This window comes from Eumetopias jubatus, unplaced genomic scaffold (assembly GCF_037043125.1).
Source record: "Eumetopias jubatus isolate StellerSeaLion01/CBP00866 unplaced genomic scaffold, mEumJub1_p1.0 scaffold_17, whole genome shotgun sequence".
Taxonomy (NCBI): domain Eukaryota; kingdom Metazoa; phylum Chordata; class Mammalia; order Carnivora; family Otariidae; genus Eumetopias; species Eumetopias jubatus.
In genome coordinates, this window is record NW_028274823.1 from 26,849,079 (window position 1) to 26,874,538 (window position 25,460).

The 25,460-nt window shown below is 44.0% G+C and overlaps 1 protein-coding gene across 2 annotated transcripts in view; it reads right to left on the reverse strand.

Annotated features, from left to right (window-relative positions):
- PDCD11 (programmed cell death 11) overlaps positions 1-25,460 on the reverse strand; it is a 52,277-nt gene that overhangs the window by 17,843 nt on the left and 8,974 nt on the right. For both annotated transcript variants that reach the window (XM_028098708.2, XM_028098707.2), the window contains exons 7-21: positions 24,928-25,109; positions 20,310-20,417; positions 18,336-18,542; positions 17,574-17,698; positions 17,330-17,390; positions 16,309-16,455; positions 14,551-14,802; positions 13,834-13,968; positions 13,107-13,301; positions 12,059-12,229; positions 11,063-11,282; positions 9,926-10,075; positions 9,387-9,502; positions 6,860-7,401; positions 5,933-5,995 (exon numbers count right to left, since the gene is read on the reverse strand). In XM_028098708.2, coding sequence (XP_027954509.2) covers positions 5,933-5,995; positions 6,860-7,401; positions 9,387-9,502; positions 9,926-10,075; positions 11,063-11,282; positions 12,059-12,229; positions 13,107-13,301; positions 13,834-13,968; positions 14,551-14,802; positions 16,309-16,455; positions 17,330-17,390; positions 17,574-17,698; positions 18,336-18,542; positions 20,310-20,417; positions 24,928-25,109 — 2,674 coding nt within the window. The remainder of the gene's footprint in view (positions 1-5,932; positions 5,996-6,859; positions 7,402-9,386; positions 9,503-9,925; positions 10,076-11,062; positions 11,283-12,058; positions 12,230-13,106; positions 13,302-13,833; positions 13,969-14,550; positions 14,803-16,308; positions 16,456-17,329; positions 17,391-17,573; positions 17,699-18,335; positions 18,543-20,309; positions 20,418-24,927; positions 25,110-25,460) is intronic.

Below are 25,460 nucleotides of genomic sequence, written 5' to 3' on the forward strand. Positions count from 1 at the left end.
CCCAGAACAATCTATACCTTCAATGCCATCCCGATCAAAATTCCAATAACGTTTTTCAAAGTGCTGGAACAATCCTAAAATTTGTATGGAATCAGAAAAGACCCCGAATCGCCAAGGAAATGTTGAAAAAAAAAAAACAAAGTTGGGGGCATCATGTTACCCGATTTCAAGCTATATTACAAAGCTGTGATCACCAAGACAGCATGGTACTGGCACAAAAACAGACATATAGACCAATGGAACAGAATAGAGAACTCAGATATGGATCCTCAACTCTATGGTCAAATAATCTTTGACAAAACAGGAAAAAACATGCAATGGAAAAAAGACAGTCTCTTCAATAAATGGTGCTGGGAAAATTGGACAGCCACATGCAGAAGAATGAAACTCGACCATTCTCTAACACCATTCACAAAGATAAACTCAAAGTGGATGAAAGACCTCAATGTGAGACAGGAATCCATCAAAATCCTAGAGGAGAACATAGGCAGTAACCTCTTGGACATCGCCCACAGCAACTTGTTTTAAGATACATCTCCAAAAGCTAGTGAAACAAAAGCGAAAATGACCTTTTGGGACTTCATCAAGATAAAAAGCTTCTGCACAGCAAAGGAAACAGTCAACAAAACAAAGAGGCAACCCACAGAATGGGAGAAGATATTTGCAAATGACACTACAGATAAAGGGCTGGTATCCAAGATCTATAAAGAACTTCTCAAACTCAACACCCAAAAAACAAATAATCAAGTCAAAAAGTGGGCAGAAGATACGAAAAGAGACTTCTCTGAAGAAGACATCCAAATGGCTAATGGACACATGAAAAAATGTTCATCATCATTAGCCATCAGGGAAATTCAAATCAAAACCACATTGAGATACCACCTTACACCAGTTAGAATGGCAAAAATGGACAAGGCAAGAAACAACAAATGTTGGAAAGGTTGTGGAGAAAGGGGAACTCTCTTACACCGTTGGTGGGAATGCAAGTTGGTACAGCCACTTTGGAAAACAGTGTGGAGGTTCCTCAAAAATTTAAAAATAGAGCTACCCTATGACCCAGCAATTGTACTACTGGGTATTTATCCCAAAGACACAGATGTAGTGAAAAGAAGGGCCATAGGCACCCCAATGTTCATAGCAGCAATGTCCGCAATAGCCAAACTGTGGAAAGAGCCGAGATGCCCTTCAACAGATGAATGGATAAAGAAGATGTGGTCCATATATGCAATGGAATAGTACTCAGCCATCAGAAAGGATGAATACCCAACTTTTACATCAACATGGATGGGACTGGAGGAGATTATGCTAAGTGAAATAAGTCAAGCAGAGAAAGTCAATTATCACATGGTTTCACTTATTTGTGGAACATAAGGAACAGCATGGAGGATATTAGGAAAAGGAAGGGAAAAATGATGGGGGGGGAATCGGAGGGGGAGACGAACCATGAGAGACGATGGACTCTGAAAAACAAACTGAGGGTTTTAGAGGGGAGGGGGTGGGGGGATGGGTTAGCCTGGTGATGGGTATTAAGAAGGGCACGTACTGCATGGAGCACTGGGTGTTATATGAAAACAATGGATCGTGGATCACCACATCAAAAACTAATGATGTATTGTATGGTGACTAACATAATAAAATTAAACAAAAAAAAATTAAGTACAGCATGCCATTTATGTAAAGTTTGAAAACCACACAAAATAATTTTGTAGACATACGTGTGTGTATACAAATATATACATATGTATATATAAGTGAAGTATGAAAGAGTTAGATACGTATCAAATGAATAAGAGGTAATTCAGTCTCTGAGGGTGGAGAGAGAAGCCTAGGGAAGGGAACATCTGTAAAATGTTATTTTTTTTTTTTAAGATTTTATTTATTTATTCATGAGAGACAGAGAGAGAGAGAGGCAGAGGGAGAAGCAGGCTCCCAAGGAGCAGGGAGCCCAATGCGGGACTCGATCCCAGGAATCATGACCTGAGCCGAAGGCAGATGCTTAACCATCTGAGCCACCCAGGCACCCGATAAAATGTTATTTCTTAAAACACACACACACACACACACACACACACACACACACACACACACACAGCACACGCAGAACATCTATGTGCCTGGCACTGATAAAATGTTATTTCTTAACACACACACACACACACACACACACACACACACACACACACACACACACACACACACACACACAGCACACGCAGAACATCTATGTGCCTGGCACTGAAATAGGTAATTGATATACAGTATCTATAACGCTTATATAGTAGGGGCACCTGGGTGGCTCAGTCGGTTAGGCGGCTGCCTTCGGCTCGGGTCATGATCCCGGGGTCCTGGGATCGAGTCCTGCATCAGGCTCCCTGCTCAGCGGGGAGCCTGCTTCTCCCTCTCCCTCTGCCTGCCTCTCTGCCTACTTGTTCTCTCTCTGTATCTCTCTGCCAAATAAATAAAATCTTTAAAAAAAAAAAGGATAAAAAAAAGTTTATTCACTCAATAGCTGACATTGGAATGCCTCTGTTACAGGCTAAACTGTGCCCCCCCCAACCTCCAAGTTTATATGTTGACAGGCTAACCCTCAGTATCTCAGAATGTGACTGCATTTGAGATCGGGAATTTAAACAGGTGATTAACTTAAAATGAGAATGTCAGGGTGGGCCATTATCCAGTTATAGATTATTATTATTATTATTATTATTATTATTATTATTATTATTAGGATTAGCCTATAATGCAACAACAAAACCCAATTAAAAACCAGGACTTGAAGAGACATTTATCCAAAGAACATATAAAAATGACCAACAAGCAGAGAGCCTGGGTGGCTCAGCCAGTTAAACGTCCGACTGTTGGGGCGCCTGGGTGGCTCAGACGGTTGGGCGTCTGCCTTCAGCTCGGGTCATGATCCCGGGGTCCTGGAATTGGGTCCCACCATCAGGCTCCCTGCTGAGCAGGGAGCCTGCTTCTCCCTCTCCCTCTGCCTGCCGCTCCCCCTGCTTGTGCTCTCTGTCAAATAAAACATTAAAAAAAAAAAAAAGCGTCTGACTCTTGATTTTGGCTCAGGTCATGATCTCAAGGTCATGAGATCGAGCCCTGAGTCGGGGTCTGGCACTGGGAATAGCACCTGCTTAAGATTCTCTCTCTCCCTCTCTCTACCCCTCCCCACTCTCTTAAAAAAAAAAAATGACCAACAAGCATAGGACAAGGTGCTTCACATCACTAACCATCAGGAAAATACACATCAACACCACAGTGAGATATCTCCCCACACAGCTCTAAGGATGGCCATTAGCAAACACACAGAATACAAGCGTTGGCAGATATGTGGAAAAGAGGGAACCCTTCCTTGCACACTGTTGGCAGAACTATAGGATGGTACAGCCACTATGGAAAACAGTATGGAAGTTCCTCAAAAAATTAAAAGCCACCATACCATCCAACACTCCCACCTCTGGGTATACATCCAAAAGAACTGAAAATAGGATCTCAAAGAGATATTTGCATGCCCATGTTGACTGCAGTGTTATTCACAATAGCCAAGATGTGGAAGCAGCCTAAACGTCTGCTCATGGATGGATGAAAATGTGGTCTATACCATACACGGAATAGTAGTCAGCCTTTAAAAAGAAGGAAAATCCTGCTACATGCGACTATGTGGATGAACCTTTAGAATGTTGTGCTGAGTGAAGTTAGCCAGTCAGGACTGTCCATGACTCGAGTTATCTAAAGTAATTAAACAGAAAAAGAAACAGTAAAGAAACAGAAAGTAGAATGGTGGCTGCCAGAGGTGGGGGGGGCAGGAAGAAATGGAGAGCTGTCCTATGGGTAAAGAGTTTCAGCCATGCAAGATGAAAAAGTTCTGGAGATCTGTACTACGATAACGTGCACACAGTTAACAACAATGTGATGCATACTTGAAAACTGTTAAGAGGGTAAATTTATGTTTTGTGTTTTTACCACAATAAAACAAAAAAGCAAAAAAAGGGGAGAGATTAGAACCCAGATATACACGGAGAACACCACATGAAGACACCCTGAGAAGACAGCCATCTGCAAGCCAAGAAGGGAGGACTTGGAAGAACCAACCCTCATTAACTGAACACTTCTACCCTTAGCCTGAACAAACTGCTTGACCCCCAACTCTTAATTAAACAAGGCATCACACCTCAGGTGAAGATCTGGCCGACTCAAACGACTAATGCGGTGCTCTCTCTGTTTTCACTACAAAGACTGGAGGGGGACATGATCAAAATCTACAAAACTAAGGAAACCACACAGTAAAGAAACAGGAATGTGTGCATCCACCAAATCTCATTATTCTGGAACTAAAGGGCTTACTCTGAAGTTCCAAAAATGTGGTTAGCATCTCAAACTCAATATTCCAGGAATATATGCCTATCTCATACTCAAGCCCTCCCAGAAATAGTCCTCTTCTACTCTGATACCTTCAGGACAATGACCAAACCTTACTCCCTGATGGAATACTACTCAGCCATAAAAAGGAATGAGATCTTGCCATTTGTGAGAACATGGAAGGACTTAGAGAGTATTTTTTTTTAGAAGATGTTATTTATTTATTTGACAGAGAGAGATGGCGAGAGCAGGAACACAAGCAGGGGGAGTGGGAGAGGGAGAAGCAGGCTTCCCGCTGAGCAGGGAGCCCGATGCGGGGCTCGATCCCAGGACCCTGGGATCGTGACCTGAGCCAAAGGCAGACGCCCAATGACTGAGCCACCCAGGCGCCCTGGAAGGACCTAGAGAGTATTACACTAAATAAGAGAAAGACAAATACCACATGATTTCACTTATGTGTGGAATCTATAAAACAAAACAAATGAATAAACAAAAAAAGCAGAAATAGACCCATAAATGCAGAGAACTGATGGTTGCCAGAGAGGAAGTGCGCGGCAAGATGGGCAAAATGGGTGAAGGGGAATGGGAGATATAACCTTCCAGTTACGGAATTAGTAAGTCCCAGGGATGAGAGGTACAGCACAGGGGATATAGTAAATGGCACGCTACGATATGAGCATTTATGACAGATGGTCGCCACACCGTGGTTAGCACAGCATAGAGTATAGATTTGTCCAATCACTGTGTTGTACACCTAAAGTTGATGTAACATTGTATACCAACTATAATTCAAAAAAAGCAAACAAAAAAACCTTATCCCCTAAAAGTTACTTCAGAGGCCCTTCCATTATATCCCTCGGCTTTTTTTTTTTTTTTTAAAGATTTTATTTATTTATTTGACAGAGAGCGACAGAGCGAGAGACGGTCCCTCGGCTCTTAAGACTTACACCCTGGATGGACCCCATGGCTGACTCTGAAGAGCCATTCTCTCGGTCATGTGTATCTAGCTTCATTCACTGATGACCTATTAACTTCAAGAGGCTGCATAAATAGGCCCATGGATCAAAATGCTTCAGATCCTCTGAAAAAAAAAAATGATCCCAGACAAACTGGATCCAACACTAAATGAAACTAGTTTTCCTCCACACAGAATCCCTCACAGAACACCCCTCTATAAAATCCACTAGAACATGAGCTAAATTCCAGTCAACGAGCAGTAGTCTCTACACTCAAAGAATGGGTATTCTTGGCTACATGTTTTTTATTTTGGTTAATTACTGAGTTCTAGAAAATTGGATTGAGAGCAAAAATGTGCCTTTTTTTTACATGCTGACAAAGAGAACTGCAACCAGCCTTTTAAACCCTAAATACAGCTTTTACATTAAGTTTCTTATAATCCCTCTAACTAACGCTATCAGAGCCAAATATCATTACTAGAGAAATAAGACAAGCTGGACAGACAGAGGCAAAATAAGTCACAACACTGGAAGAATCTAGGCTGGAACTCAGGTTCCTGACTCCAAAGCCCCACACTCTTTCCATGAGACCATGCTGCTGGGGTTCCCCTCACCTTGGCCGGACACTCAGCTCCGGAATGGTTCGAATAAATCTGGGATGACTTATTGGGAGAAACCTGGAGAAAGAAATAAGGTCAAACCATTTCTCTTATTCTCTGTACCACCATAATCTAGAGATCAGACTTTCTCTCTAGTCCCAGGAAACCAAGCTTGAAAGCCATCAGCTCTGCTGCCTTCCTGCCCACTGGTGATGTGTCAGGCCTGAGGGCTTCCTCTCACTCTCTGCAGTAAATGTTGGGGAGCTGGCTCATCTGACCTTTCAGTATTGTCTTATTAAACCATGAGTAGTATTTTCCTTACGGACTACATTCTCCAATTCTTTCACTCTGAAAGTAAGGAAACTGAGGTCTAGAGAGACATTACTGAAATTAATATGCAAATTATAAACTATGAATTATTTTGCTTTTCTTATTACAGCAAGGATTTCTGCTACAATAATAATAGTGCAAGTAGATTTAAAGAAAAGGAGGATGAGTACGGTATGTAGTGGAGAATGGATTATAATAACCTCTGATGTATACTGAGCAATAACTATGTCAGGCAACCTGCTAGGCACATTGGGTACCGATGTTCTCTCAAGTCTGCAAAAAAGGTACTAACCACCCGTACTCTCATTTTACAAATTAGGAAAATAAAACTCAGAGTTAAGTAACTAAAGTCATGGTCACCCAATTTTAAGTGGCAAATCTGTAATGCAAACTCAGGTCTCTCTCACTTTAAACTAATGCCCTTAACCACTACACCATAGGCCATTTTTTTTTTTAAGGGGAAAAAGACCAAAGGATTCTTTTGGTAAACATTTCTGCTAACTAGAAGAAAATCTGATTCGTGCACAACTTTTTCAAGCCTGCTTTAGTGCCCATTCCTTCTCCCATAACAACCTCCCCTCAAAACCAGCCCATCTCCCAAAGCCTCCATACCTGAACGTCTTCATGTCTCGACCACCAATCACTCGGGCAGTGACTGTCTTCCCAACTTTCAGCTTGGCAGTAGGAGATGTGCCCACTGGAACTTCATCTAGAATGTGGGAGGCGTGAATACAGCCAATGATGCCATCGTCCAGGGTTACAACCACATGGGTGGGTTTAATGGACTTGACAGTGCCCGTGACCATGTCCCCAATGGAGAGGGTGTGCTTCTTTACAGCCCCCACAACCAGAGCTGGATCTGCTTCCTCGTCCTCATCGACTGTCTCAGAGTCCTTCCGGGTCTGTCTCACAGTCCTCTTAGCAGCTGGCCCCTCAACAGCCAAAAGAAAACCAGTCACTCCTGGTTCTGTGGTCTTGAGGGTTAGGGAGACACCCTGTCCCACCTGCAACTTCTCTGAGTCAAAGCGGAAGGTGTCATTGAGGTGAGAGGTCAGGGAGAAAGCTGCCAGGTGGCCAGTCTCTACCAAGGAGGCAACAGCAAAGGACTCCTCCAAGTGTTGCACAATCGCCTGGTACTCGCTGCCTTTCTTCAGCTGGAAAACAGAAAACCCACCAACCCCACTTCTTACAGGGCACAAGTGCTCAATCATCACTTATTGGGCAGAGCGGGGCTGGAGAAGCCCCCTGAGTCCAGAGGACCCAGGGCTAGTATGAGCTGTAACAAACTAGCCTTCATTCCCTCCACCTAACTTCCCCGCTTCCCCTCCTGTTACTGAGGTGACCCGACTAAACTCAAGGCACCACATCAGAAGCCCTGGGACTTAGCTTTTGTTTTGAATTCAGATTCCTAGGATCCTATCCTAGAACTAGTGAAATCAGAATTTTAAAGTTACTGAGGTGATTCTGAGCATAGCCAGGTAGCCCTGACTCTTGTAGTTCTGCAGCGCCCCACCTGATTTATTCACCCATTCAACCACTCATCAGAGTCATTACTGAGAGCTCATTGTATGCAAGGCATTTAGCCCACCATTCCTCAAAGTCCAACCTATGCTCATACCCTTATATATGCACCAGCTTCACTTGGATATATGGAATATGGACCTGCTAGAAAACTCAGTGAGGGGTTAACACTATTTCTATTTATCTTTGTTTCCCCAAGTCTTAAAATTACAGGCAATCAGACATGAGGAATTATACCTATGTAATTCTCTCCACCATACTCTACACAGTTAGATGCTTAATAAGTACTTTATTTATTAATTTGTTTGTTTATTTATTTTTAAGTGGAGCCTAATGTGGGGCTTGAACTCACAACCCTGAGATAGAGACCTGAGCTGGGATCAAGAATTGGATGCTTAACTGAATGAGCCACCCAGGTGCCCCCTTAATAAGTACTTGAAAGGAGGACCAAATATACACATCATCCAGAGAAAAACACTACAAATGTTAAGATTCCCCTTGAACCCATTCTTCCCTCACACAAAAGTGTACAGGAGTGAATGTGGATGAGCAGCCTGGAGGGCAGAACTACGCACAGACATGTTTTGTTTGGGTTATATGTCTTAAAAACAGTTTCCAACGTTTTCCACATTTATTTCAAATAAAAAAACAAATTCTTCCTTCTCTTAAAAATCAGATTCAGCAGAGCTACCCTATGACCCAGCAATTGCACTACTGGGTATTTACTCCAAAGATACAAATGTAGTGATCCGAAGACGTGCACCCCAATGTTTATAGCAGCAGTGTCCACAATAGCCAAACTATGGAAAGAACCAAGATGTCCACAGATGAACAGATAAAGAAGATGTGATATACACACACACACACACACACACACACACACACACACACACACACACACACACACAATGGAATATTATGCAGCCATCAAAAAACCCGAAATCTTGCCATTTGCAACAATGTGGATAGAACTAGAGGGTATTATGCTAAACGAAATAAGTCAATCAGAAAAAGACAAATATCATATGATCTCACTGATATGAGGAATTCTTAATCTCAGGAAATAAACTGAAGGTTGCTGGAGTGGTGGGGGAGTGGGAGGGATGGGGTGGCTGGGTGATAGACATTGGGTAGGGTATGTGCTACGGTGAGCGCTGTGAATTGTGTAAGACTGATGAATCACAGACCTGTCCCTCTGAAACAAATAATACATTATATGTTAAAAAAAAAAAAGATAGTAGGAAGGGAAAAATGAAGGGGAGGGGCGGGAATCAGATTCAGCAACATCGGACACTGATGTTCCCACCTAGCAATAAGCAGATGGAACTGAATCGTCTCTGCCCCTCTGTGGGCTGGCCATGCCCACTTCATTCATTTACATTATCTACCTGGCCCTGAAGACAGGGGGACCACATAATTTATTAGTGGCACCAGAGTGCAAATCAGTGCTATTAATAACCACACCAAGACAAAAGGTATAGGAACGACCACACCAATCCAGGCGGACGATCACCTCATCCACAGGCACTTACATTAAAACCCCCAAGCAAAGTGTGTGGGGTTGGAGAGGTGGGTAATGCCTTTGAAACCATGGGAATGGAAGTCGTCGCCAGCTTACCTTTTTAGCTTTTCTATTCACCAAGTCGTGGCAAAGGGAAACATGTACCTCCAACTTCAACATATCAACATTTAAGATGACAACCTTCTTTTTCTGCCCAGGTTCCACCTCTTGCCCTGCAGTGCAGAACCAAACACAGCATGGTCACCCTCTAGGAGCAGGGAAGGAAGCGTCTCCCCAAGAGCCCTGCAAGCCTTTGGGCACAGAAAAGAAAAGAGGACATCCGTCCTGGGACGATATGGGTGAGGAAAACCAAAAATCTAGCTCCCATAATTCAAGTTCAGGTGTGCCTTAATTTATGCAACCTGATATATAAAAATCTAGATTTACCCAATTATAACAACAGAAGGATTCACACTTAAACCTTCTTTAGCATGCTGTCAGCTGTCTTGATTTACATCGATACAAGACAGGGATGCCAAAATTTTCTACTGAATCAGCTCCTCTACACTATGTATTTGGGAATTCTGTATCCGAGAGGGAAAAATGGGCAAAGAATTTCCCCCACGAACCATGAGGGGTGAGACAGAAGTGCTCACCTGCCCGATGATATCTGCTGGCCCTCAGGACCAGGCCAGGCACGGGGCCCTCACTGAACACCACAGAGCCATCCTCCAACACCTCCTGCACCTCTAGGTCAAGGACCATCCCGGGGGTCATCTCAGCCAACGTCTGGATCAACACAGAGTCTGCCAGAGACCCAAAGGAAATGGGGATTAACAAGCAGAAACAATACTCAGCGTTCTTTTCCTTTGGCAATGTGCTGCCCCACGGAGGACAGCAGAGTGCCGGAGCACTGTGAAGGTAAGATCACTTTTGGTAGAAATATGCAACACCATGAGCACTCCTATTGCAGTGAGAGAGACCTGCACCTCTTGCTAATTAATCCTCCCTGGGCAGAACTCATGAAAGGAGCCAACAAATACCACAAACACACACTTTCCTTTGCTTTTTGAATTTTCATTGCTTAGGTTTGGAATCTACCCTCTCAAGCTTCTTATTCCCAAATCCCATCAGGGTTCCAACAATCCTGATGGTTCAGAACTTCAGAAATCAACACAATAACGCCTCACAGTCTTCTAGCAGGCACTTGCTCCATTCTATCATCCACCAGATATTTGCTGAATAAGAGAACAGTGAAGAGGTGAGTGGATTCACAACAAATGCAAACCTGAGGATACAGAACTAAGGGAAATTTTGATTTTGGTCTGGGAGGGAACACAAAGGGGACCTCTGGGATGCTGGTAATGATCTTTATCTGAATCTGGGGACTAGTTAAACAAGGGTGTTCATTTTATAAACATTTACTGAATTGTACCTTAAATGACTTACGCAGTTTATACAGTTATATGCCCATTAAAAAGCGGGGGGGGGGGGCGCCTGGGTGGCTCAATTGGTTAAGCATCTGACTCTCGATTTCGGTTCAGATGGTGATCTCAGGGTTGTGGGATCAAGCTGAGCACAGAGCCTGCTTGAGATTCGCTCTCTTTCTGCCCCTCCCACTTGTGTGCTCTCTCTGCCTCTCTCTCTTTCTCTCTCTCTCAAATAAATAAATAATTTTTTTTTAAGTTTATCAAAATTGTTGGAGCCCAACATTACTCATCGGAACAGACAGGCATAACTTACGACAGACACTCCCCATCCCCGACCCTCAGTCTCCACCCCCATGCCCCCACCTCGGTTGCTCATGAGGCTGCGCACGCCCTGCCGCTCTTCCAGGCACTGGCTCAGGAGGAGGAGGCTGGTGGTAGCCAGGTCCCCCAGACCACAGTCCGACAGCCGCAGCGACAACAGCATGCGCTGCTTCTCCTCGTCCACAGTGGTCACCTTTGCAACCACCGTCTGCCCCTCGACAAAATGGTCACTTGTGGAAGTCACAAACTTGTCACTCATGATCTAAAGAGTGGGCAGAAAGTAAAGACAGGAAGTTTCTATCAAGACAACTCACTCTATGCCCCCAGAAAAGGATGTGTGGAGGAAGGGGTGGGGAGAGATGGAAGCCAGGAAAATCCCCCAGCCCTCTCTTGAGCACAGCTCCACTCCCCTTCCAGAAAAAAATACGAGACCCTGGCTGTCCAACCCAGCCTTCTAGAGGGCACCCAGCCTAGGCAGTACATCACTGGCAAGCCAGAGGGACACCAAGCTGTCCAGGTCTCTAACACCCAATGGTAACCCTCTGCCCTGGACTATGCATGTTTCTGCAGGCTTCCCCTCTTCTCCCATTTTTAAAATTGTTCTGGCAGGGGATGCAAATGAGAGCCGCCCAGGGAAACATCAGGGGACAAACCTACAGAAGGGAAGAAGTATTTATGAATAAACTACAGGCCACTTGCTCTCCCACCGTCCTATAATGACTTCGCTAAGACTCCTCCCGACTCTGGGTCTCAGTTTAGTCAGCAGACATGAGGGGTTCAACGATGGGATCATTTAGATTTTTTGCAGTCTGAAAAGTTTATGACTTCAGTGACACTGTGGTGGAGGGGATCCTTCCAAGGGTATTCTGGTATCATGACGCCTCAAAAACTCCAGGAGGTTGCAAAACCTATACTCAGCAGCTCAGAAAAATTAACTTCCACGTCTATACATGCTCAGAGTCATGCTCCTTCCCACCCTCAGGTTCCATGACCCTAATCTCTCTCCTCCAAGGCTCTTGTGCATGGAGCTGAACTTACAGCTTTGGGGGCCAGTCCACTAAGACCTGACGGGAACTGGACGAACACACCGTAGTCCTTGATGCTCTTCACAAAACCGATGAGCAGCATCCCAGGATGGATTTCTGCGAAGCTCTTAGGATCCTGGCTACCCTCCACAGTGGACACCAAAGCTGGCTTCCTACAAAGGAGCTAATGGCACTTCATCAAGGAACGTTCCAGAAAGGGCAGATGAAATATCCATCTCTCCATCTCCTTCTTCCACTCTACATGCTCAGCTGCTACAATGATTCTCTCAGCATGCAGACTAGCAGCATTAGCATCACCTGGAATTTGTTAGAAATGCAAACTCCTAAGCACTGTCCTAGACCTAAAGAATTACAAACTTTGGGGTGGGGCCCAGCAAGCTGTGTAAACAAGGCCTCAAGGTGATTCTGACACACTCTCAAGTTTAAGAACCAGTGTCTTTCCTTTCCTTATTAATTCATCCCCAGATTACTGAAGAGGACCAAAAAGAGACTGGTTCATCCCTGTGGTTTGGCGGCTGGACCGACCACGGGTCGGTCCACAGTCTTCACACTAACCAACTCTAACCCACCTCCTCTATCTTCACTCTACAGAGATTTTATTTTACATTCTGTGAGAAAGAGGCAGTGTTCTCCTTCAAAGTGTGCACAGCAAGACCAAAGGGAAACTTGGAGCCCCAAGGGGGTAGGAGGGCGGTTGGGAAGGACGACAGCAGCTGCCTGTTAATTGTTCCAGCTCAAGGACTAAGCACTGTCGGAGAAGGCAAGATATGCTATTGGAAATATCCCACTGGACCTGGCAGGCCACTCTGCCCCCTCTCCAACACCCTGGACTTCCACTCTGCCCTGACCAGCATCTGCTGGTAGGACTTCAATCCTCTTTCCACTAGGGAAAGTACAGTCTGGTCACCAGTTTGGTTTCATGGGGGTATTTCTGAAGTCAAATAACTGACTTTTTTCCATGGAGTTTCCAGTTAAGAGCAGAGCCTGACCCAGAGTCTTCCCCCAGGTCCCACGGCTCACCAGATACCAGTAAAGGATACGACATGTCCCTCACTCTGGCTCAGACAAAGTACTCTGTGAAGGGTGTCGCCAGCCTGGAGCCAGTGATACAACAGAGGGCCATTGGCAACGTGGTCCGACAGATGAGGTGTGGGGAGGAAAGCAGGGATGTTGTGGGGCAGGACAGCCACCTCCAGCCCATCTTTGGTCTTCTCTAAAACCTTCACATCCACCAACTACTCAGGAAGAGAAAGACAAAAAATTGTACTTGTCTTGAGCAGACAGCAACCCCATCTGGCTCAGGCTAAGATCAGAGGTATCGAGTCCCAGCATCACTGAGGGGTCAAGATCAGAGAAGGAGCTTTCTTCCAAACCCCACACAACTGCCCCCAAAGACCCGGCAGGCACTCGCGCACACACACATCAGGACCCATTTGCGTGCTCACATCACTCCTCTGCCAAGTCCCTCCACTGTGTCCCAGGGGAAAGACAGTCTTGCAGGCTGGTCCTAGAGACCAGAGAGGAAAGAGGACAGCATACACTGCTGAACAGCCATACGAGAATGGTGCTTTCCTTTCCTGGACAGCTTCCATTTGCTCTGACACACAGAAAGAATCCTCTTTCAAGATCCTCAATTCTCTCTAGCCCCAGAACCTTATCTAGCTACCTTGATCTTTCCCTCCATGGGTCCCAGTGCCCCACGTGTCAGTGGTACCCCACTTTCTGCCACTGTCAATTAAAATAGCTTGTCTGGAGAAGTCCAGGTACCTGTCCAAGACTAACAGTCCTTCTTTTCTTCTGACTGTGTCCCGGAGGCTCTTTCTTTGGATCACCCAACAGCTTGAAGGACAAAAGCATCCTCTCTTTGGATGGCTCACAGTTCAGCACCACAACCTTCACCACCTAGTGAGAAACCACACTGGCCTGGCTAACTCTTCCCTGCAGGCCAGTCAGGCCCCGGAGAGAGCTACCCTCCACGAGCACTGCGAAGGGTGACGCACCTAGACCTGGGATCAGATCAGAAGGCAGTGGAAAGCAATGTACTGAAAGATACACAGAATCCCCCTACGTCAGCCTTTTGCGTGAAAGGAAAACATGAGTAAGTTTTTGGTACAACCCCAAGCTTTCAAAACTTAATTTTTCCTAGACAGACCCAGACTCACTAGTTTTACGGCACCGTCACCTTTTGGTGACAGTGACCTGAGAACAACTTCTGATGTGAGAACACGAGCATGTCTGTTGTAGGTGAAGACTAATTCATTTCTTCCAGGTTGTGGGGCCGAGGTCCCTTAGTTTGCCAGCTTCTGCTGAACCCCCCTGAGGGTTTCTCTTGGTTCTGTTCCACATCCCCTCCACCTCACTGGCTCAAACCCACTGCCTTATATGTGTCTTCCTTATCCCTTAAAAAGTAGTCCTCCCACTACTCCGTCAAATCCATGTTCGTGGGGTCACCAAGGACATGGGTTTGTCCCAGGAAAGGGTTACCTGGCCAGCATAAAAGACCCTCTCTGGGTCAGGGACATACTCGGCACTGAGCTCATGCTTAGGCACCAGTCCCTGCACATCATTGTAGAACTTCACAATGCAGCCATAATCCTTGACCCTGAGGATGAAGCCATGTGTCTGCAGACCAGGCTTGGCATCAGCATAGCAGGTAATGGCAGGCAGTTTAGACTCAATTAGGGTTTTCTTCAGGGTCATCATCAGCTTTTTGGCTTCAGGATCACAAAGCAAAACCTAGGGGAAGGATAACGGTTGTCATCAAGTTACCCATTATCAAGAAAGCCACTGGACTGGTTTCTGCGACCTCTGAACCCAAAGGCCAGGGTCCATACCTAAGAACGTATCTCTTTCCCTCTGAGAATAATCTCAGCTGTAGATCCTCCCTATTCCCTGCTGGATGACAATCTGGGGAGTATTCACCTATTTCAAAAGTACTTCTTCGTGTACGTTCCCTCCTGGGCCTGCATCAACACTCACCATGTTCCTGCACCTCCACAGAGTCCTGTGTCAGTTACTTCACCACTGCCTCAGCCCTTCCCAGACCATGTGCATCTCATGTAATAGAATGAACAACCGAGCCAATTTACCACCTCGGTACTACTGCGTATTAGCTATTAACTAAGACTGAGGGCGCGTGGGTGGCTCAGATGGTTAAGCGTCTGCCTTCGGCTCAGGTCATGATCCCAGGGTCCTGGGATGGAGGCCCACATAGGGCTCCCTGCTCGGCAGGAAGCCTGCTTCTCCCCCTGCTCATGCTCTCTGTCTCGAATGAATAAAAAAAAAAAAAAATTAAAAAAAATACATTTTAACTAAGACTGAGAGATCCAACCATCTCTCTTCCCTCAGGTCATCTCCTTGGAGGGCAGAGAAATTCCTTTATTTTTAACTTCCTGACTCCAGTACTATAAAATTTTGCACCAGTGAGTGAGATCAGTATCTTTCTTGACTCAATAATAAAATGAAAAGAAGAAAATCTAACATTGTGCCTGCACACACCAGGCCTTCTGTTAAGCACTGCGTATCACATTTAATCTTCACAACTCTGTGAAGCTTCTCTTGGGATTCAAAACTTTGTTATAAACCACTCAAGTTTTGGCAGCTTAGTCTGGATATTTCTGTGCCTGACACACCCCTTGCTCCTCTTTAAATTCTTTCCAGTTCAAGGATCACCTCTGCCAGAAATCTAGAAGACGTTATTGTCATATAGACCTGAATGTGAAAACTGGTTCTGCATTTATTAGCTGTGTGACTTTGGGCAAGCAGTGTGACTTCACTTTCCTAAGTTTTAATTTCTCCACCTGCAAAATGAGGGTAACAGTACTTACTTTATGGGGTCGTTTTAAGGATTAAATGACATAATGCATGTCATGGGCCTAGGATAGCAACTGGCACAAAATACATGTTACACGGTGGTCGCTACTGATACCACCAATGATTCTTGCTGGCCCAGCCCACCCTCACCTCCCCTTTGAGATATGACCATAGCATAGAGCCTGCACCAAACTATGGAAAGGACAAAAGGTCACACAGTGGCTCGCTCTCTTCATGTATGAATATTTTAACTCTCAATTATATCACAAAACTCTCAAGGGCAGAGACCCAGTTTTCTCTTCTCAATGCCAGACACATACCATAAATGTTATATGGTCATTCTATGGAAAAAGGCAGAAACTTCAGCTGAGAAGCACTGCTCTCTTCCCATCTGGCTTAAACCCCAACAAGACCCTTCCAGAGGCTCACCCGGCACTTGACCTCATCCCCAATGTGGTACTTCTTCTCTGGATTCTTCATCTGGATGTCGGCCAGGTGCATGGGAGGTATCAGGCCCCTGATTTGCTCGCCCACCTTCACCAGCATCCCGTATGGCTTTATGGTCAGCACTGTGCCCTAGGGAATCCCAAGAAAAGATGCCATCATAACTCAAGAATGGCTTTTTTCCTCCACCTCTTACAATAAAGCAGGTCACATCTCTCTTTTGAAGCCCAGTTTCCCAGGCTAACTGCCTGTTATTCCAGATGTCATGGGGTAAAGCACACATCCCACACTGATTTGAATGCAGTCTGGTTTTGTTTACGGGAACCTTCACATCTTTTTGTGGAAGCACGTTCTTTCTGTCTACCTCACAAGCACGTTCTCTGAAGGAGGAGACTCTGTCTCCTAAGGAACAAACTCTACATATAAAGGAGATCTGCTCAACTGGAGCTAAATGGTTGGACACGAGACGCAACTGCAAGTGACCTCTTACTAACATCCCAGGAGTTCAATTATCATAGAACTAACTTTTGCCCAAATCTAATAAACACCCTCAAATCCTAGGATTTATGAACTACTGACTCTGTGTGGGTGATGCTATTAAGACCTTATCTTGAAATTAATTACATTACCGAAGAGAAGAAAAAGAAACTCCAGTTAAGAGGCAGAGGTAAGGAACGTGAGTTTAAATGTGTTCAGTGAGGGTGCCTGGGTGGCTCAGTTGGTTGGGCGACTGCCTTCGGCTCAGGTCATGATCCTGGAGTCCTGGGATCGAGTCCCACATCGGGCTCCCTGCTCAGCGGGGAGTCTGCTTCTCCCTCTGACCCTCTTCCCTCTCGTGCTCTCTATCTCTCATTCTCTCTCTCTCAAATAAATAAATAAAATCTTTAAAAATAAATAAATAAATAAAATAAATGTGTTCAGTGAGAACTAATGAGCAGCCGGTTAACCAGCAAACTAAAGAATGTCTGAAGGTGAAAGAGTATCTAATTATATGCTTGAGTCTTACCTTTACCAATGCCCCAGGTTTGATGTCATGATATCTAAGGTACTGAGCTTCAATAATGGACCTAGAACAAAAGGAAAATCCAAGATTAAATAAGTCAGGGCAGAGGCTACCTAAAATTCAGGGCTCCCAAAATCATGCTGGCAAGAAAGAAAACCCTCACCAAATCAGGCCAGGAGAAACTGTGACCATGCATCCCTAGAGGGGCACACTTCTATAGTACCACATGTGTCAATAACAGACTTACGTCCTCAGAGAGAGCAAGGCCAGCTCATCCATTTGGCTGTAATCGATGATTCTACACTTGTGAGTGTTCCCCGGCTTGAAGGCCTCAGCACTGAAGACATTCTTAGAATCAGAGAGATGGCTGAGCTACAAAGTACCAAGTGATTAAGGGCAAGCCAGACACAGTAAATCTGAGGCAATCAGACATGAAAGCACACTGACACATTTATCACCTACCATAAAAACACTACTAATCGCCTGTTAAAAAATTCCTCTAACTAAAACATTGCTCTTTACAGTCATAGAATATAAGTCAGAGAACAGTCTAGATCCTGGGTCTGTAAACTACAGCTCATGAATCAGTGCCTATTTTTGCAAATAAAAGTTTTACTGGAACACAACCATACCCCTTCATTTACGTACAGTCTATGGCTGCTTTCTGGCTACAATAACAGAGCTGAGTAGTTAGGTCAGAGATCGTAGGGCCCGCAAACCTGAAATATTTACTATGTGGCCCTTTAAAACCCTTTGCCAAGCTCTGGTGTAGATCTTAATTCATTCTTGTACCTACCATCGACCAGGGATCAAAGTAAGTCAAATTAATCCTAAAGAATTCTAATAGAACAAACAGACATTGGTCTAACCCCTCTGCGAGTCTGCCACACTTTGGGATATTCAAAAATAGGAAACTAATACAAGAGATGTAAAAAACAGAAAAGGACCCATGTGTCCCCAAAGTCCTTCTAGTGATAAGATCCTGATGAAACAAAGAACGCCTCCTCACCCGGGCATAGGCCAGCGCCCCATCCTTCAGCCTGAAGGTGGCCCCGGCCTTGCTGAAAAAGCTCTGGACAGGAACCTCATCCAGCACAGCTCCCAGGTGCTGGCAAGAGAGCCGAGTGAGTGAGCGCCCCGGCTGCAGGAAGACGGGACGCAGGCTCAGCCGCACGGCCCTGGTCCGAGGATGGACACAGAGAACACAAGCCCTTACCTAGACAAGGGAAAGAGAATCATGAGCAAGAGGAGGCACACAGAAGATAAGGCCCTCAGAGCTGACTTTCGGAGGTCAAGGCTCCACATGTGCTGCCCAGGTTATGGATGTAAGTAGTAATATCAGCTTGTGCAATCAAGCAGCATGTGGAAAATTCAAACAAAATGCCCCAGAGGAACTGTGTCCAACTAAAGCAATGCTTACTCAAGGCCAGGAAAACATACCAGGGTCCCCTCAACACCATGAGGCAATAACGCATATGCAACAGAAGCCACATACCAGAGTGACTATATCAGAGGACCGTCTGAAACACACCAGAAAGAGCCTGCCCTGATCACAAGGTTACAGCAGGTAAAACGTCTGCACTTTGTACACAAATATGATTGTAACGAGAAAAAATTACTAGAAAAAAGTTCACCAAACAGTTAATATTATCACTAAGCGCTGGGAAGGCTTGTTTAGCTAAAAAACATGTCTCTATAGACTCCAATAGAATATATTACTGTTAAAAACAAAAAAAGAAAAGAAAAAAATCATTTTAGGATTCCTTTTAAAACTCTGAATAACATATATTGGGACTTTCTTCCCAAATATTCACAATCACTGCGGAAAACCTGGGTATTTAGATAAGTGTAGAAAAATCAGCCAGAGTCAATCATTATTAACACTTGACTGTGTATAATCTTCCAATATTTTAACCAGGTGAACCATTAAAATATTTTTTCAGGGCCGCCTTAGTGGCTCAATCAGCTAAGCATGTGCCTTCGGCTCAGGTCATGATCTCAGGGTCCTGGGACTGAGCCCTGCATCCGGCTCCTGCTCAGCAGGGAGTCTGCTTCTCCCTCTCCCTCTGCCCTCCCCCACTCGTGCACACACACATGCTCTCTCTCTCCCTAATGAATAAACAAAATCTTTAAAAATTTTTTTTAAAAATAAATATTTTTTCAGAGCACCTAGGTGTCTCGGTTGAGTGTCCGACTCTTCATTTCGGCTCAGGTCATGATTTTAGGGTTGTGAGACAGAGTCCTGCATTGGGCTCCACACTCCGCACAGAGCCTGCTTGAGATTCTCTCTCTCCCTCTCCCTCTGCCCCTCCCCCAGCTCATGCTCACACATGCACACATTCCTTCTCTCTGTCTCTAAAATACATAGAGGCGCCTGGGTGGCTTAGTGGTTAAGCGTCTGCCTTCAGCTCAGGTCATGATCCCAGAGTCCTGGGATCGAGTCCCACATCGGGCTCCCTGCTCGGCAGGAAGCCTGCTTCTCCCTCTCCCACTCCCCCTGCTTGTGTTTCCTCTCTCGCTGTGTCTCTCTCTGTCAAATAAATAAATAATCTTAAAAAAAAAAAGAATTTAAAAAAATACATAAGTAAAATCTTTATTTTAAAATAAATTTTTTTCAAAGTTGGACCTACTCTACCCATAGCACTTTTAAACCATAGTTTTCTAATTAAACAAATATTTTGTTCCTTTACATTATTCTTCTTAAACACCTTAAATGATAACAACAAAAGATTCACTGCCCACCCCCCGCAAAACCAAACTATATAATTACAAACTACAAGTTATCTTCTTTTTCACAGACTCCTTCTCTAATCTCAGTCCACAGAAGTAACCACTGTGGCTTCCTGTGATCCTTCCAAAACACATGTCATTCCCCTCACTGCCTCTAACACCTATACACATGCAGCACTAGGACCTGCTCATAGCTAGCTGCAATACTGGACAGCTATTTGGGACACACCTGGAATCAAGAAAAATTTCTTACTGTTTGATTTGAGAAATATGTTCCAGCTTTCTTGGGATCCAGGTGCATAAAGTCGACCAGGCCGGTGAGGAATGAGAGGAAGTTTAGTGTAAGGCCAACTGGAGTCACCTAGAAATAAATGGAACAAGAAGGAACCAAGAATGTGAGACAACGATCCATATGAAACCCTCACTGCCACATTTCCCACAACTGTGTATCTCTCCTCCCCCAACTAACCCTTATCAATCTTTCTTCCTATAAAATTAAGTGGCAGGACAACTCCCAGTACCGGCTGTTCCTTTATTCAGTAAGCTCACCTCCCTTCTGGCCTGAGAGGCATCAATCCTGCCACCCTTGAGGTTTCCCAATTCATTTGCACAAGGATCCTTGGGGAACTGCCAGCCTGACAACCTGGACAAATTATTGCTAACTTGGTCTGCCCAGACTAAGAAGGCAAAACCCTAATCCTGGCAAAAGGGAGATACTGACCATGCTGATTCGCCCTACAGAGCCCCCCAAAAGCTAATGAATTAGAGGTGAGAAGCACCTCAAAAGAGAGCAATGAGGCAGATGACTGAATTCAGGAAAACAAAATTAAACGCCCAGGTCCTCTCCTCAAACTATAGGGTCTACGCCTCTCCTGCCTCCACAGAAAATGAGAGTTATTCTCTAGGAAACCTGTACGAGACTCAAAAGACAGGGAGAGTGCAAACCCTGAAAATGTAGGTTAAGAAAAATTCTAAATATCATATAGATATAGATATGAAGACATCCCAGCCCTCTCCCACCTACCTCTCAGCAGCCAGGGTTATACCCTCCTGAGGAGAGATTAACAGATCCTTTCTAGAGAAGACTTGTAACAATGACATTTAGAGCTGCTCAAAGTCGGCTAGCTCCTGATCCTGACAGTGAAGTCAGCCAGTCAACGAGCCCCACCCAACAAGGCACACAAAGTTTTTTAGCACCTCACTCATAAAATGGCAGTCAAAACAAAAATTCAATAGAGTATAAAGTTAAAATTGAGAGACTCTCCCAGAAGGTAGGATATAGACAAATACATGCACATACCCAAACAAAGGTGAGATGAAAAAATAAGAAAATTAGAAAACTGAAACATTAAGTCCAACATCAACTGGAGTTCAAGAGAAAAAAGAGGAAATATTTAAAAAATAAAAAAGTCCAATAAGGGGCTAGTATCCATAATATATAAAGAAATCTTACAATTTAACAAAAGGACAACCCAATTTTAAAATGGACAATGGACTTTTGAATAGATATTTCTCCAAAGAAGATATACAAATGGTCATAACACAACCAGCACATGAAAAGATGCTCAATACTGCTAATCATTAGAGAAATGTAAATCAAAATCACAAGGAGATACCACTTCACATCCACTAGGATGGCTATAATAAAAAGCGTAGTAACAGCTGTTTGTGAAAATGGGAAGAAACCAGAACCCTTAATTGCTGGTAGGAATGTAAACCGGTGCTGCCACTTAGGCTCTTCCTCTAAAAAGTCAGTTACCATATGACCAGCAATTGCGTTCCTAAGTATATGCCCAAGAGAAATGAAAACTTACAACCACACAGAAATTTACACACCAATTTCATAGCAGCATTACTCATAATAGCCCAGAGTGGAAACAACCCAAATGTCCACTAACTGATGAATGGAGAAACAAAATGTGTCATCTCCACAATATGGAATATTCAGCCATAAAAAGGAATGAATCCCATGCTACATCATGCTACAACATGGATGCTACATGCTACAACATGGATGAGCCTTGAAAACATGCTAAGTGAAAGAAGCCAGACACAAAAGGCCACATATTGTATGATTCCATTTATATGAAATATCCAGAATAGACAAATCTAGAGACAAAAAGTACACCCAGGGGAGTAAGAGAGGGAGAGATGGAAAGTGACCACCAATGTGTACAGGATTTCTTTCTGGGGTGATGAAAATGTTCTGGAATCAAACAGCTGCACACCTTTGTGAATACACTAAAAAAATCACTGAGTGGGGCGCCTGGGTGGCTCAGTCGTTAAGCGTCTGCCTTCGGCTCAGGTCATGATCCCAGGGTCCTGGGATCAAGTCCCACATCGGGCTCCCTGCTCAGCGGGAAGCCTGCTTCTCCCTCTCCCACTCCCCCTGCTTGTGTTCCTGCTCTCGCTGTCTCTCTGTGTCAAATAAATAAATAAAATCTTAAAAAATAAATAAATAAATAAATAAATAAATAAATAAATCACTGAGTTATACATTTTTAAAGGGGTGAATCTTCCTATATGTGAATTATATGTCAATTTGAAAATAGAAAAAAACCCAATAATATAAGAAGTTTTCTCAGAATTGAAAGATCTGCATTTCTGGATTGTAGGACAAATAAATGGAGAGAGATCCACACCAAAACACATCATCATGAAATCTTAAAAGGGATAACAACAATATTCTTTTTTTTTTTTTAAAGATTTTATTTATTTGTCAGAGAGAGAGAGCACGCACAAGCAGGGGGGAGCAGCAGGTGGAGGGAGAAGCAGGTTCCCCGCTGAGCAAGGAGCCTGATGCGTCCTGGGATCATGATCTGAGCTGAAGGCAGATGCCCAACTGACTGAGCCACCCAGGCGTCCCAAGAATAAAATTGTTTGTTCTTTTTTTTTTTTCTTTTTAATTGTTTAAGACCTTTATTAACGGGTGCTTGCCATTTGTTGAATTTTTTGAAAAAATCAAGTTGTAAACTCTTATTACAAATTAAAAATGAGTTTCTTAAAAATCAAATTCTTGAACTCTCCTAAGGGGCGCCTGGATGGCTCAGTCGATTGAGCATCTGACTCTTGCTTTCAGCTCAGGTCATGATCTTGGGGTTGTAGGACTGAGCCCCAAATTGGGCTTTGCACTCAGTGGGGAGTCTGTGGGAGATTCTTTCTCCCTCTCCCTTTGCTAATATCCTAGGATATTAGCTCTACAGGAGTCCTACCAGAGCAATCGGTCTAGACGGGAGGAGGATAAGAGGAAAAAGGGCTCTAGGTGGTTAAAAAAAAAAGTAACTAAGGTTTAAACACCTTTATGGAAAATTGTGGTATGAAGAAAATAACTACAAGATGTATTAAGAGGAGCGCCTGGGTGGCTCAGTTCATTAAGTGTCTGCCTTCGGCTTGGGTCATGATCCCAGGGTCCTGGGGTCGAGCCCCGTGTCAGGCTCCCTGTTCTACAGGGAGAGGCTGCTTCTCCCTCTCCCTCTGCCTGCTGCTCCCCCTGTCAAATAAATAAATAAAATCTTAAAAAAAAAAAAAAGATGTGTTAAGAAATAGTTATAGGCAGGAAGAGAATTTGGTAAATGATGAAAAAGAAGGTGCCTGGGTGGCTCAGTCAGTTAAACAACTGCCTTTGGCTCAGATCATAATCTCGGGGTCCTGGGATAGAGCCCCACAATGGGCTCCCTGCTTCTCGGAGAATCTGTTTCTCCCTCTCCCTACCCCCCATTCATGCTCTTTCTCAAATAAATAAATAAAATCTTTAAAAAAAAAGCTGATTATCAGCTCCAAGGAAAAAGCTATTTGAGAAACAATCATAGTACATTACCTAGCTCAGCAGTAAATAATATTTATGTAACCATAATAATTTAAACTAGTAATAGTAATAACCATAGTAATTTAAACAACGATTTAACAAAAAATTTAATATACCTCTGTTAGGAGGGTGGAGGAAGGAAAGGGAAAATTAAGAAAGCCAAATATTCATCTACTATGATAAGAAGTTAACACTCAATGCCTAAAATCGATAAACCAAGAGATACCAGCAAAAGCTTATTGCTTAGAAATACAGAGGTAAATTTCCAAAGATGTAAGAGTTAAAGATGGAATTAGAAGAGATGAGATAGTTCTTTGTTATAAAAGTCTTTTAATGCTATTTGACTTTCTCGGGGTGCCTGGCGGGCGCAGTGGGTTAAGCACCGAACTCTTGATTTCAGCTCAGGTTGTCATCTCAGGGCCCTAGGATCGAGCTCTGCATCTGGCTCTGCACTCAGCATGGAGTCTGCTTGAGATTCTCTTCTCCCTCTATCTCTCCCCACTCTCTAAAATAAATAAAATCTTTTAAAAAAGAAAAAGCTATTTGACCTTTTAAATCAGCACTGTCCAAAAGAAACATAATCCATATGTAACTATGTAATTAAGTTCTCTAGCAGTCACATTTTAAAAACTACAAAGAAACAGATGAAAATTATTTTAATAACAGTTTAACCCAATACATCCAAAATATTATCATTTCAACATATAGCAATGGCTACATTTCAAGCGTGTAATAAGCCACAAGTGACCAATGTCTACCCTATTGGGCAGCACAAGTTTAGACTGTGCACATGTACCACTTCAACAAAAATTATCTCTATTTTAGAAAATAGTAATGACAGGGTGCCTGGGTGGCTCAGATGGTTAAGCGTCTGCCTTCAGCTCAGGTCATGATCTCAGGGTCCTGGGATCGAGTCCCACATCGGGCTCCTTGCTTAGCAGGGAGTCTGCTTCTCCCTCTGCCTGCCACTCCCACTGCTTGTACTCCCCCTCTCTCTCTTTCTGGCAAATAAATAAATAAATAAAATCTTTAAAAAAAAAAATAGGAATGACAATGAACAGCTTACCTTCTGTACCTGGGCTTTGACCACCAGTCCTGGTAGCAAGTTATTAAGGGTCCAGTTTTGCTCTTCAGTAGCAACGGCAGTAGAAACATCAGAATGACCAATAGACAGACCAACAACGCCTCCATTGCCTTTCACCTCTTCAATGATGCAGTTCAGGTACTGACCCACCTTCAGTTTAGCACCTGCAAGCCCCAACCCCAGCCCCCAAAAGGAAAAATACCTTCATGAGAAGGGCTCTTAACTTGGGCTCAAGCAATACCTGAAAAGATCCATGGTCTACCTGACCAGTTACCATGTAATACCCATGTTCCTATCTCTCAGGGACCAACTACAAGAGGGGAATAAAGTGACCCTGACAGATCTGGAATCAACAGTGTTTAAAAATATGAAAGTCTCAACAAGGCAGGAAGAGTGCTGCGGAGGCCCTAGGGGCCCAAATTTCAGTGGAATGTTCTAGGTGAGAAGAAGTGAAACTGGTCCATTGGATCTTAGACCCTGTCACTTGCTGGTCCTTCACACATATTCCCTTTTCT